The sequence below is a fragment of the Crotalus tigris genome, unplaced genomic scaffold (genome assembly GCF_016545835.1).
Source record: "Crotalus tigris isolate CLP2741 ecotype Arizona unplaced genomic scaffold, ASM1654583v1 scf7180000017549.6302385, whole genome shotgun sequence".
In the NCBI taxonomy this organism is placed as follows: domain Eukaryota; kingdom Metazoa; phylum Chordata; class Lepidosauria; order Squamata; family Viperidae; genus Crotalus; species Crotalus tigris.
The window spans coordinates 3,052,319-3,067,284 of record NW_024096467.1 but is presented as its reverse complement, the minus strand read 5'-3'; the positions used below and the strand labels follow the sequence as shown (position 1 = coordinate 3,067,284).

Sequence of the window (14,966 nt, the reverse complement as noted above, 5' to 3'; positions counted from 1 at the left end):
GGAGACCTCTTTAGAAAGAAAGTGTAGTTTATTGAAGAGCAGAGCCAGACAGAGAGCTCTGGGAAAGCTGACTACATGGAACAGGGAGTGATGAGTTTTTATACCTTCTTGGGCTTTTCTGTCTGGAGTTGTTCCTGTGGCATTGATCTGAAGTTCAATGTGCCCTTCTGGTATTCTGATGGTGGTGGGTTTATCCAATTATGTCCTAAAGGTCATATCCTGCTTCCCTGGGGCTGTGGCTGATAGCTATGTCCTGTTTGGATTTTTTGGGGTGAGGGTTGTTAGTTCTAGGGATCTTTGTCTTTCTAATTCCATCAGCACTAAGCTTCCTGGTGCCAGTCTTTCTGAAAGGATTATCATATCTGCATTTCTACAGAGCTGGTTTCTGCTTGGGGGAGGAAGACTTGGGGTTATTAAGAAAAACTGGGCATGCTTTTCTGCCTTTTTAAGATCCTTTGAGGAAATATAATATTCTGCCTTTTTAATATTTCCTTCTCTGGGGGGGGAGAGCTGACTTCCCACACAACAATAACCCAGGTACCCCAGATAAATGACACCTTCCAATCATAAAACATATCAAGCACCGCCACGGAGAAGATATGATTCTTGGGCCCAACAGGATGACATTGTTTAATTGAGGGGACTCAGAGCATGCTGTCTCTACTCGATCTGATGAGTCAATAAAAAATAATGGGGAGAAAAAGACAGCTCTGAAAATAGCCTGGCCCTATTGAATTTTCTCTTTTTGCAATAATATTTAGTTTATTCAAGGAAAGTTAAAATACAAAACATCAAAATATTATAACAAAAAACAAAACAAAGGGAAAAAACCCACCACAAAAGATATTGAAAAGAAAAAAAATGTTTTGGAAAAAAAAGATTAACACATACTGTGTACACATAACATCCATTAATATTGTTGTATTATATTAATCAGCATTCAATCAGGGAGGATGTTACGTGAATTAATTTCAATTAAATCCTCTTTCATCATATTGAAGGGAACTGCTGGAAAATACAATGAACTGCAGAGATTTATTTATGCGTACATGCATTGCACAAGAGAAATTATAAAATAGCAAGTGCCCAATCTAATGAAAGATTGGCTAAGCTGTGTGTTCCTTTAATAGCTGACAAATGTGGATGGAAATTGGAGGCCCTATCTTCTCTCCTTGCAGTTTGTCTAATACAGATCTTGCAAAGAAAGAAACTGACAAAGTGGGGACAAATGGCTCTAATAATTGAAGAAAAATAAATAAACATTAATAGTGCTTTTTTTCTAAAAAATAAAAAAAAGGTGCCAGAACTCACACACGTTATACAACCCGCCTTGCCTACCCTACAAAGTTCCATCCAAAAAAGGTGCCGGAACTCTGTTCTGGGTGTTCTATGAGAAAAAAAGCCCTGAACATTAACATCTAGAACACAGCTGTATGATAAGATGTTATGACCAATATTCAATAAAACACCTTTTGCCAAGCAGGTTTGATTTTAGATGCATAGAGCCAGGAAAAGATTGGAGGAAAAAATGCTCTAAAGAGCCAGGATTTTTAAAGTTATAGCCAGCTCAATTAAAAAAAAAACCTAAATATGCAGCTGTGTTTATTGTTCCCAAATATTATCACAGTGATTATCATACCAATCATGTTTTTGTGATTGCTTATGATTTGAGACAGGGAAAGAATGTAAATGGTCCAATTTCCATTTCCAACCAATTGATCTGAGGGTCTGTTTAGATTTTGTTAAAAAAGAAAAAGGAATTACGCCAAATTGAACAAATCTGCTCCTAATTCGAAAGAACATTACAGAGTCACAACAGAGTCCCTTGTTGGATGCTCTGCTGTATTTTTTTTTTAATAAAATGGAACAAACCTTTGCAGCCCACATGAATGCTGAATAGACCAATAACCAAAAGCTGTATTCCTTTCACATAAGGCTAAATGGCTTGGTTGCAAAATAATTGGATTTCTTGCACATAATGCCTGTCCTCCAGATATCAGGATGCATAGATCTACTGTTTTACACAGCAGGAAAATAAGTGAGGAATCTGGACTTCTAAAAGAAGTCAAAGCATATTTTTGCTCTGTAAGAAGATAATTGTTTTAAATACATTTAGCTTCTTTAGTAATAGACAACAGAATTTTTCACAAACGAAGGCAAATATACGTGTCCCAGGATAATGGTACAGGATCGAGTCTGGGTTGGTCACCAGGACTAGAGGCTTAGTCTTCTGAGCTTTCAGACTGGTGCTAGAGCCCATCCTCGGAATTTATCTTTAGCAGAGTGTGTGCTTTGGGCTACTTTTTGGGCTATTCTGTGTGTGGTAAATTAGGCATTGCAAATCACAACCTACTACTTGATAAGATAGAAAAATGTGGGTTAGACAGCATCACCACCAGATGGATCCGTAGCTGGCTGACCATCCGTACTCAGCGTGTGGTCCTCAATGGAACCACATCTACATGGAGGGAAGTGTGTAGTGGGGTGCCCCAGGGCTCTGTTATGGGCCCAGTGCTCTTCAACATCTTCATCAACGATCTGGACAAGGGGATAGATGGGGAACCCATAAAATTTGCAGACAATACCAAGCTGGCAGGAATAGCCAACACTCCAGAAGACAGGCTTAGGACACAGGAGAATCTGGACAGACTTGAACACTGGGCGCTGTCTAACAAAATGAAATTCAATGGTGAAAAAAGTAAGGTTCTACATTTAGGCAAGAAAAACCAAATGTACAGGTATAGTATAGGGAGTACCTTGCTCAACAGTAGCAACTGTGAGAGGGATCTCGGAGTCCTAGTGGACAATCATTTAAATATGAGCCAGCAGTGTGCTGCAGCTGCCAAAAAAGCCAACACAGTGCTAGGCTGCATTAACAGAGGGATAGAATCAAGATCACGTGAAGTATTAATACCACTTTACAATGCCTTGGTAAGGCCACACTTGGAATACTGCATCCAGTTTTGGTCACCACGATGTAAAAAAGATGTTGAGATTCTAGAAAGAGTACAGAGAAGAGCAACAAAGATGATTAGGGGACTGGAGGCTAAAACATATAAGGAACAGTTGCTGGAATTGGGTATGTCTAGTTTAACGAAGAGAAGGATGAGGGGGGACATGATAGCAGTGTTCCAATATCTCAGGGGCTGCCACAAAGAAGAGGGAGTCAAGCTATTTTCCAAAGCACCTGAAGGCAGGACAAGAAGCAATGGGTTGAAATTAACCAAAGAGAGAAGCAACCTAGAACTAAGGAGAAACTTCCTGACAGTTAGGACAATTAACCAGTGGAACAACCTGCCTCCAGAAGCGGTGAATGCTTCATCACTGGAAGTTTTTAAGAAGAAACTGGACAGCCATTTGTCCGAAACGGTATAGGGTTACTGCCTGAGCAGGGGGTTGGACTTGATGACCTCCAAGGTCCCTTCCAACATTATTAGTATTAGTATTAGTATTAGTATTAGTATTATACAAGATCACTTGGAGGTGGGAGACAGTGTTGACTTAGAACACTTTGTTTAGTGATCGTTCAAAGTTACAAGGGTACTGAAAAAAAATGGCCGATGACTGTTTTTCACACTCACAACCATTGTAGCATCCCCTTGGTCATGAGATCAAAATTCAGACATTTGGGAACTGACTCACGTTTATGACCATTGCAGTGTCCCAGGGTCATGTGATCACCTTTTGCAATCTTCTTACAAGCAAAGTCAGTGGGAAAACCTGATACACTTAGCAACCTCATTACTAATTTAACAATTGCAGGTGATTCACTTAACAACTGTGGCAAGAAAGATTGTAAAATGGGGCAAAATTCACTTAACAAATGTTTCACTTAGCAACATAAACTTTGGGCTCAATTGTGGCTCATAAGTAAAGGACTACCTGTATTTCCAAGGTAATCTACTGGATCCCCTACATGGATTGCCCCTATGACTATGTAGGACAGACAGGGAGAAAGCTAACCACCAGATTGCAAGAACACAAGCAAGCACTCAGATGAGGAGGCTCGAACTCATTAGTAGCCTCACATTGCAATGAACAAGGACATAGGTTCATTTTTGCAGCTATTAAGATTGTTGGATGAGCAGGCACAAAAACAGCCAGGGAAGTGATTGAAGCCTGGAAAAGGGACCACTCATAGTTAACAGGAGTGCTGATTTATCACCAGCTTATCAAGTACTTAGGAGGCGAGAGCTTGGCAGCACAAGGAAACCAAGAGCCAATAGCCAGCCATCAACACCCCAATCAACTACTAAAAAGCCACACACAGACAGGCACCATATAAATACCACACAAAAAATAGCCCAAAGCACACTGCTCGAGAGAAATTCCCTGAGGATGTGCTCCAGCACAAGTCCAAAAGCTCGGAAGATTAAAACTTTGGTCCCGGTTACCGACCCAGATTGGATACTAATTTTTCTCTTTCCCCCTCTTATTTCAGTACAGTTTTTCGGACCTCTTTTTAGAGGTTGAGTGCTATTAGTTAAATGGCATTTATGGCTGGTGGCTACTGGCTGGAGGGAGTTGTGACCCTGACAAATGTAGGTAAATGACAGATATGAAAAAAGCACATTAAGAAGGACTGCCTTGTTTTCTCCTTCTCTTCTTTTATCCTCATCGCAGTGCCTCCAGTTCAGCCTCGTTCTGCCTACTTCTAATGGACTCATGATTCAGTTTTTAAATTAACATCCGAAGGCATCCAGAGGAAATCTGCTTGATTTTTTTTTTCCATTTGTCATTAGACTCGCATGATGTCATGTCTCTTACTAATTTTAGATCTCTGCTCAAAAGCTACTTTTCTGGAACAGCCTCCTGGCATCTTTTTGTTACGGAGAGAAAAATGTTTCTGTTTTATTATTTCTGCTGGCTTGAACTGTTGATCCTAAGCCTCTCAGGTCTTTCCACGTCTCTAGCCATGTGCATTGTTAGCAATGGTGATGATAATGATCAAGATGATGGTGTCAACACCTTTAACTGGGCGTGCAAAATTTGTCCAATATTGTCAATATCTTCCAGATGCCAAGTATTTACTAAAATATGGATTGTGTCTGATTCCCTCAAGTGGAATGGAACTGTTTATTTATATTTATTTGGTAAATTAGTTTAACTACTTGTTCATGATTTGTGCAACCTATGAACTTTGAGTAATTGTTGGGTGAGCTGAAAGGTCTTTGCAGCTTTCCCTTTCAGTGTGCCTTTCCAAAAGGATTGGACAGGCATGGATTTTCTCCTGGAGCCCATTTCTTGTACCTTTTGGAGCAGAGCTTTTGAGGGAGAGAAGGTAGTCCTCGACTTACACCCATTCATTTAGTGACCATTCAGTGTTACAACGATGTGTAAAAAAGTGACTTATGGCCATTTTTTCACACCCATGACAGCTGCAGCTTCCCCATGGTCACATGATCAAAATTCGGACACTTGGCAACTGCCATGTACTGTATTTATGATAGTTACAATGTCCTGGGATCTTGTGATCACCCTGTGAGAACTGCTGACAAGCAAAATCAATGGGGAAGCCAGATTCACTTAATAACCATGTTACTAACTTAACAACTACAGTAATTCACTTAACAATTCTAGCAAGAAAAGTCATAAAATGGGGCAAAATGCGCCAGAGAAATCAGGAGATGCAGGAAGTTCAAATGGTTATACAGATTTATTGTGATTTATTTTTACAATAATATTTATTTATTGTAAGCTTAAGTTTCTTCTGCAAGAATCTGAACTACTAAAGGTCAAAGCAATTTGGTGCTAGATAAAGAATTCACAGAGAGCTGGACTTAGATCTCTTGTGGGTGTGAAGGGACTCAAGACTGATGATGCGTTTGACCCCTCCCTCAGGCTCAGCCTGGTCATTTCCTACATAAAATTTACTTATCAACTGTCTTAGCAACAGAAATTTTGGACACAGTTGTGATCATAAGTTGAGGACTACTTGTATGCAAATGTTTCATACAAAAACTATCACCAGTCCTGTAGTTTCTTCTTAAACAGTGCTCAATTTTAGTAATGATATCATCCACGTAATTTTCTCAGCAACATTGCAGAAGGGAGTTTGGTAACCCTACTCCTGTGCATTTCTTTTGTCTTTTTTCCCAAACTTTAGTCTTCCATCAGAGCACCAACCAGATCCAATCCTGTTTTGATTATGAACCAGATAAGGTACATCTTTTATTAAACCTTATTTCCCCACAGCCAAAAGTTAGTAGCCAACTTCCTTTTGAATCGTAACAAGCCAAAGCCTGGAACTGAACACCTATGGCATCTGTTTCATAAATCTTTCAGACACTGTTCTTCTCTTGCATTTGTAGGCTGCATGCATTTTTAATCAGCTTTGAATATTACTTTATATGCAAGCCAGTGTTTGCAGGGTCAGCTGTGGGTGAGAGTTGATACGAATTGGTGGGTTTTTTTGTTTTGTTTTCTTCTCTTGTTCAAACTCCTTTGTCCCTGAACACCATTGATAGTAAAACTCTCAAATATCCCTTTGAAAATGTTATTTCCAGGAGTACATTTAAAAAGAGATTGAGATGTACCAGGTCTTTGACAATGCGAAGTTATACTATAAGGAACCATTAACGTCTGCGCCGTTTAACACATTCAGTGGCCTTATTGCAAAAATGGGTAAAATAAAATTGCTACAATTCCATCTTATTATTGGAGAAAACTCCCCAAAAAACTAATTTGGGGAGCAATGGGGCAATGGAGAGTATTATCAGAAGAGTAGATATATAATTTAGCATAATCATAATGCTTTAAGCATGTATGGCATTATTTTGTATAAGAAATGGCTATTTGTTACTCCATGTTCTTTTGAATGTCAAATCGTATTCAGAGAGTATTTGCAGGCCAATAACATGCAGATGGTATGTTTGGGAGAAAATACTCCCCAGCTCCTTAAAATTTCATTCATCCTGCTGCTTCACCCCACTTGCATTACTGGAGCATTCTAATTACATGAAAGACTAGCAAGATAGCAGAATTTACATTCGAAATAACCCAGATTCAGATAAGGTGGTCATGAGTGACCATCCCTATGTGTGATTATCACCTCCTTTTTCTTACAAGAATTTAAAATTTGATTTAAGAATGCCATGTACTTCCCAAAATCCAATTGCTTTGCAACATATATTTTAGATGTTAGGATATTTGATAGGATTTGAGTTTTGTTTGCTTTATTCTGTCTGCAATCTAATTATTGATGGTTGCCTCTATTTCTTGTCTCCATCAGGGGTTTGTTATGCTGAATTTGGGGTGCGGGTACCAAAAACAACAGGTTCTGCCTACACCTACAGCTATGTGACGGTGGGAGAGTTTGTGGCTTTTTTTATCGGATGGAACCTAATCCTCGAATATCTGATTGGCACAGCAGCTGGTGCCAGTGCTCTCAGCAGCATGTTCGACTCCCTGGCCAATCACACCATCAGTCACTGGATGATTGACAGTGTTGGGACTTTGAATGGATTGGGTGAGAATGTCCTGAATATAAACTAGTTTTTATGCCTGATCATACTTCTTGGACTCTGAAAACCAGCCGAATTCTTGCTGGAGAATAAATATGCCAAGATGCTGCTAATAATTTCAAGGGTCCCATTTCAATGTCTGTAGACCCCAAGTTAATATGAAATATATAGGATTCTGCCAATATATTGGGCAGAATGAGACAGATGCTTCAGATGGCAAGGTTTAGGATTGAGAAGTATATACCACACATGGTGTATCAGTGTCTCTCAACATAGTCTTTTGACTTTTTCAACAACAGAAAGAACATTGTCCTCTCACCAATGTTGGAGAAAGATTCAGCTCCTATTGTGGCCCACTTCTGTACATGGCATGGGAAGGGCATCACTTTGTCCTTTCCTCTGGAAAAATAAAATTATTAAACAACACTTGGAGTTTGGGCATGTTTTTTTTAAAAAAAATAAGTTTTCTAAAGGTTCCATGGAAGGATGGAGGGAAAAAAACCACAGAGAAGCTATGAGGACAACTATGTGATTGCATTGTCATATAGTTGTCCTGTTTAATGTAAATGAGCGTAGCCTAACATGGTAGCATTTCACTCTAGGCCAGGGGTCTTCAAATCTGTCCCTTTTATGACTTATGGACTTCAACTCCCAGAATTCTTCAGCCAGGCACGCTGGCTGAGGAATCCTGGGAGTTGAAGTTCACAAGTCATAAAAGGGCCAAGTTTGAAAACCCCTGGCCTAGAGTGAAATCTTCTCAGAAGTCATTTTATCTGCCATTATATTGATTCTGTCTAGATTTCTGGAATCACTCATTGTTTTCTTTTCACAGGTAAAGGGGAAGAGTCCTACCCTGATCTACTAGCTTTGGTTATTGCAGTGATTGTAACTATCATAGTTGCTTTGGGAGTGAAAAACTCAGTAGGATTGAACAATGTGTTGAATGTGATCAATTTGGCTGTGTGGATCTTCATCATGATTGCAGGATTTACCTATGTGAATGGAGAATACTGGGCTGAGGGGCAGTTCCTGCCATTTGGATGGTCAGGGGTGAGTGAATATTTTATGACAATTTGATAGAAGGAAAATTGGGAAATGGCGATAGAGCTCTAGAATGGTGTTTCTCAACCTTGGTAACTTTAAGATATGTGGACTTCAGTTTCCAGAATTCCACAGCCAATTGCTGTAGGTCAGGGGTGTCAAACTGCTGGCCAGCGGGCCATATACATCATAGCGAAACTGGGACTACCCCATTGCTGGCAATGGCAAAAAAAAGTCATGATATGTCGTGACACATCATGTGACGTTGCGAGTTTGACATCCCTGCTCTAGGTAGTTGACAGTATATTATCAATGGTTTTGATTAGATGAAAATGCCATAAGCCACACTTAAAGAGACTTTGCTACAAAACTTATCACTACCCATCATTCTTCATTAGAAGAAAGTGTATTTTTGAAGTGTTAATGTAAAGTTGTGTGGATTGTCTGAATTTGGAACCCAAGCAGACTTCTTATTGGCTAGTATATCAGTGAGAGACAACAGAGAATTCCAAGTATAGGGACAAACTAGGAAATTGGGGGGAAAAACCATCCCTTGTGATAGCATAGCAAACTCTTCTGCTATTTTTTCCAGAAAACTGTGGACATATTTATGAAATGATTGAGATTTGAACTTGATTCAAACTAGCCTTTACTTTTTATGTGCCAAATGATACATGTTAGGGCTTTGTTTGTTATAAGAAAGCATAATAATTCAAATTATACAGAGGACAATATAGAACAGATTGCAAATTTGTATTTACAAATGTAAGAAAAAGTCTTTTCCTCTAGAAATTAAGCTGCTGAAGGGTTTGGGGTACACTAGAAGTGGCTTATTTGTCATTTAGCTTATATCCCATTCCTTTTTCTAAATATAATGGAATAACAATTACAGTATTTTGTAACTGAACTTGGAACTGTACTAGAATATTCTAAAGTGTCCTAGGATGAATAGATATACACCTTTAACCTGTCAGTAATGAGACAGAGGCAATATTTTACAAAGCATAATCCAAACTATGTGTGTTTCCATGTACACAGAGCCTCTCTTCCACCTGTTTATTTTAATTTTGTTGTTTCAATAAAATATAAAAATAGTGATGTCCGGTTAACCTTTTGGACTCAAGAGCCACTGTATTGTAGGCACAATGCCCTGAAGATCCATTTGAGTCCAAAACACACTGGGCTGTGGAATAATTACATTTCTTTCAATTGCAGGTAGATTTTCCGAACTGTTTGTTAGGTTTTATGTTGTTGTGCTGTTCATCCCTCCATGGAGATTCAGTTAAGAGTTGCAGCATCCCATGTACCTTCAGAATATTCTCCAGAGAGATGGGAGCTTCAGAGATTGAAATGCTTTCTTCTATCAGTAGGAGTCAGTGAGGTCCCCAGGCATAATACATTTCACAGCATTGCTAGAAAGACCATAACTGACTTCCAGAGGTTGCTTGGACTGTAGAACCTACTAACCTTGCTTAATACATCCAGAGTTTGGGGATGATAGGAATTTATTTGTGTATGGGTAGTCCTCGACTTACAACATAATTATGCCCAACATTTCTGTTGCTAAGTGAGACATTTGCGAAGTAGGTTTTGTCCCATTTAATGACCTTTCTTGCCACGGTTGCTAAGTGAATCACTGCAGTTGTTAAATTAGTAACACGGTTATTAAGTGAATCTGTCTTCTCCATTGACTTTGCTTGCCAGAAGTTCATAAAAGATGATCACATGACCCCAGGACACTGCAGCCATCATAAACATGAGTCAGTTGCCAAGCGTCTGAATTGTGATCATGTGACCATGGGGATGCTGCAATGGTCATAAATATGAAAAACAGTCATAAGTCACTTTTTTCAGTGCCATTCAGTTCACTAAATGAACTGTTGCAAGTCGAGGATTATCTGTAATTATTAAATGTAAAGGTTGGCCAACACCATCACAGTTTTGAACAGTGTACAATATCAACCATTCAAAACAATGCAAGAAAAACAATATAAAGAGGAAATGTCAGAGAAAATGACAACTTCTAACAAATATCCCCCAAGGCATCCATTACACCTCATAATCCCAAAGCCCTCCTGGGGGGCAGCCATATAAAACCTGGGGAGTGGTAAGGCAATATCCTTCGAAGGGACAGGAACTATGAAAGAGAAGATCCATCCTCTGAGTCCTATCAGGTGACACTGTTTAATGTATGGGACCTGGAACAAGCTGGCTCTGCCAGTTTGTAAAGGATGAGCAAAACTACAGAGGACAGATGATCCCTGAGGTAACGAGGCCCTATGCCAGGGGTAGGCAACCTAAAACTCTCAAAGAGCCACTTGGACCCGTTTCCCACCGAAAAGAAAACACTGGGAGCCGCAAAACCCTTTTGATATCTAAAATGAAGATAACACTGCATACATCCTTTTTTACATTTATATATACATATATATATACATATATACATGTTAAAATAAAATGAGCACCAAGGTAATTAAAACTATAAAAGTTTAATTTAAAAACGCCAAGCTTTCGCCGTCACCTGCCGGCATCATCGGGGCTTAAAACGCCAGAGAGGGTTCATATTTTTAATATTATTACTCATACATATATACATATATATATATCCCTCCCTTTCTCTCTCTCTCTCTCTCTCTTTCTGTCTCTGTCTCTCTCTCTCTGTCTCTGTCTCTCTCTCTCTCTCTCTCTCTCTCTCTCTCCCCCTCCCCTCTCTCCAATCTGCTGCTCACTTGGCAAGCTGGCTTCAAGCTGTTCTCGAACAAGCTCAGCTCGGCTTTTATGACTCATGGACTTCAACTCCCAGAATTCCTGAGTCAGCATAGCTGGGCTAGCTAGCTCTCTCCTGCCCTTCCTGCTTCCTGCTTCCTGCAGAGACGCAGCAAAGGGAGGAGCCCCGTCCAAAAAGCTTTTCAGCTTGTTGGAGAACACTATGAGTCCATTCTCTTTTACACACACACACACACACACACACACACACAGAGAGAGAGAGAGAGAGAGAGAGAGACAGAGAGACAGAGAGAGACAGAGAGAGAAGCAGGGAAGTGCAAGTGCCTCTCTCTGTCTCTATCTCTCTCTGCAAATGGCAGAGGAGGCTGGGAGCCACAGGGGAAGGCTCAAAGAGCTGCATGCGGCTCCGGAGCTGCAGGTTGCTGACTTGTGCCCTATGACATAAATGGCTTTATATGTGATAGCCAGCACCTTGAATTACACTTGGAAATTTATTGGAAGTCAATTCCTTTTTTTTTCTTTTCTCCCTTCTTTTCTACACTTTTCCTTTCCCCCCTTCCCTCCCTTTTCCCCTACTGTTTGCTTTTATGTTTTTGTATTTTATATTATAAATTAATTATAAAAAACTGTAAACTTTATTGGTAACCATACAAGTGTAATATGGATATTTTGCAGCATGCTTATAATTTGCAAAAATCCAAATGCAAGCTGACCATAAATAGGTGCATTTGAAATATAGGTAGGCCTTGACTTATGACCAGTTGCATTACCAGCCGTTCAAAGTTATGCTAAGCCCCCAGAAAGTTACTTATGATCTGGAGTTGAACTTCCAATGGCTGTGCCCTTGTTAGTCACATGACCACATTTTGAACACTTGGCAACAGAAACACATTTTGTGTCCATTTGCGGCATCCCATGGTTCCACAGCTGTGATTTACAATGTTTTTGTTTGCAACTGGCAGTCACTTCCAGTTCCCTGTAAAAAAAAACAACAACAAAATGAACTTAATGACCATAGTGTTTGATTTACAATCACCATGTTCACTTAACAACCACCACAAAAAAGCTGTAAAATCAGACACAGTCATTTAAAGACCATCATAACTTACACCAGTAATTGAGTCCTCAATTATGGCCATAGGTGGAGGACTACTTATACTAGATGAATTTATGCAAAATCTTTTCTGGCCACATTTGCCCTGGGCTCCTAAAGCAGGAGCTAGGAGACCAGAAGACTCCCAATTTGTACAAAAATGCATCTGGGGGGAAGTGCTGCCGTTCAGAACTAAAGATGGAACATCTCCAGATCTGAAGGGTCCAAATACAACTGCCTGGTCTTGTCAAGGTTGACTTTCAGCCTATTTCTCCCTGTTCAGACTCCCAACCGCCTTCAGACATCTGGGCAAGATCTTGGCAATAGCAGCTGATTGAACCAAGGAAGTAATTGATGCTTGAAGACAGTAGGAGAAAGAGGGGGGAAATGGAAAATTGCATGGATCTTAACAGGCTTTAATTTTAGTTAATATTTCAAGAACATGCACACATAATAGAGGGAAACAAAATGGAACTGATGCCATAATGAAATAGGCTAGGTCACTCCCATGTATAAATACAAAATCCTAATTTTCATCTCGTTCCATGTTTTCTAAGTCTCCAACTTTTCTCCAGATGAGGTGCATCTCCCTGTGATGGAAAGCAAAAGGACTGAAGCAAAATGGAACTTAGACCAGTTTTTAAGAGTTCATTTATGAGAGAGAATGACTTTTCTGCTTCAAATTAGTTGCTCAGAATTTGAATTTTCAAGGTTAGGCCAATTTTTCTCCTCAATCTAGATTGGCAGGTTTAGACTGGATTAATTCTTTCCGGTTTGGAATTCCCTGACACATATACACAGCCCTCAGTTCCTCCACTTCTCAGTGTTTTCTTTTCCTTTCCTTACAGAAATGTGCTTCTCTTTTACTGCTTATTTTCAAATTAACCCTCCTCTGATGCCTAAAATTCAGGCAACCCCAAAAGACAACACTTCTTTCCTAAGTTGTCAAAATTGAAAGGGCTCCAAAGGGAATTACTCAGGAGGGTGATATTAGCAATTCATAAACATAATTATGTTGCTCTCTGAAGAATTGAGGACTTAACAAACTAATTAAGCAATGTATGATTAAACTACTTGGCATCAAGAGGCAGATAGGTTGCTCATTGAGACGAACAGTGATACAGGAAAAAATCAAGTTTTGTTAGGAAGGGCTATCTAATAAAACATACCCATGTCTTCTCTTATACAATCATCCTGGCTTATTCACAGAAAATGGGTCAAATTCTCTTTTTCACCCTGCCATATCTTCCTTTTAATTCCCAGGGGATTCTCTCCAACCAACTTGACATTCCTGATAGAATGAAGAAAGGGAGGATTAATCTTATATATACATACATACATACATACATACATACATACATACATACATATATTATTTTACCTTGTCCAATGATTCAGTTTATGTAAGAGTGAAGTTATCTCCCAAGAGGGGTGGGCGCAGTTTCGGTGTGACGCATCCGGCCCATAGGCTGGCAGTTTGATATGCCTGAATTAGTTCCATGCAGACCAACTATTCCATTATTATTATTATTATTTTAAAAAGAGAGAATTGGAATAAGAGAAAAACAGTAAGTGGAGCCATTCTAGTCAACCCAGGGAAATTTATGAAAGAATGTAACAAGGGGGCCACATTGATTTGCAGAGAGTGCAAATCTGAGCTTGGTTAGCATTGATGGTGCTGATGACGTTACCTAGTTTGGTAATGAAATGCCTACAAGAAAACAACCAAGGTCAGAGAGCACCAACGACCCCAAAGGAAACTTTTAAGTAAAGATTCAATAAGCTTTAATCATTATTGTATAGCATTAATGGGCAACATTATATAAATGCTTTGCAGGTACTACAAGGGGCAGCCACTTGCTTTTATGCCTTCATTGGTTTTGACATCATTGCTACTACAGGAGAAGAAGCCAAGAGTCCCAATACGTCTATCCCATATGCCATCACTGCTTCGTTGGTCACATGCCTTGTAGCATATGTATCTGTAAGTAAGAGACTTTTGAGTGAAATTTCTCAATAAAATTTTCTGCTTTCCAGGAGAGAAAAGGTGCACATGAGGGCTGTTTCCACACAAAAAATTGTTTCAAATATTTGTCAATTCATCACTGTACTATGAAGTTAATTTTCCCAACCAGGTAACCAGGACAAACTGGATTACAGCTCCTACAATTCTCAAGTAGCATCACAATAACATATATCTCCAAGGGAAAAAAATCTGAATGATCAGCTTTTCTTAAAGTAGTTTGGCAGTCTGTATTAGGCTATCATATCAGTTGGGAAACACCCAACCAAGTGGGGGGGGGAAACCTCAAGTCTGGGATTAGCTTTGAGTCCTTGCACAGCTGCAAGAGGTCCAGAACTGACCCTCCCCTCCTTAGGCTCTATAGAACCTTAACTACTGTTCCCAGGCTAAGACTGGCAGTCTGGAGAGATTCCTGTCTAATAGGCAGACTATAATAAACCATTGATCTTGCATCTTACATGTGTAGTTCTGGTTACTTTGTCTGACAATATCTGGGCTATAAAAAATCTAGAACAAAGCATATTTCTCATGAATTTAACCAGCCCAGATACAGGAACTATAATTATATAATTCTGGCAAGAGCCAGAACTTTGTACTGTATCTCCCTCAACACCCAAAG

The 14,966-nt window shown here is 39.5% G+C and overlaps 1 protein-coding gene across 1 annotated transcript in view; it reads left to right on the top strand.

Annotated features, from left to right (window-relative positions):
• Nucleotides 1-14,966, top strand: part of SLC7A14 (solute carrier family 7 member 14) — a 51,484-nt gene that overhangs the window by 27,756 nt on the left and 8,762 nt on the right. The window contains exons 3-5 of the mRNA XM_039337965.1: nucleotides 7,232-7,468; nucleotides 8,296-8,513; nucleotides 14,162-14,308. Coding sequence (XP_039193899.1) covers nucleotides 7,232-7,468; nucleotides 8,296-8,513; nucleotides 14,162-14,308 — 602 coding nt within the window. The remainder of the gene's footprint in view (nucleotides 1-7,231; nucleotides 7,469-8,295; nucleotides 8,514-14,161; nucleotides 14,309-14,966) is intronic.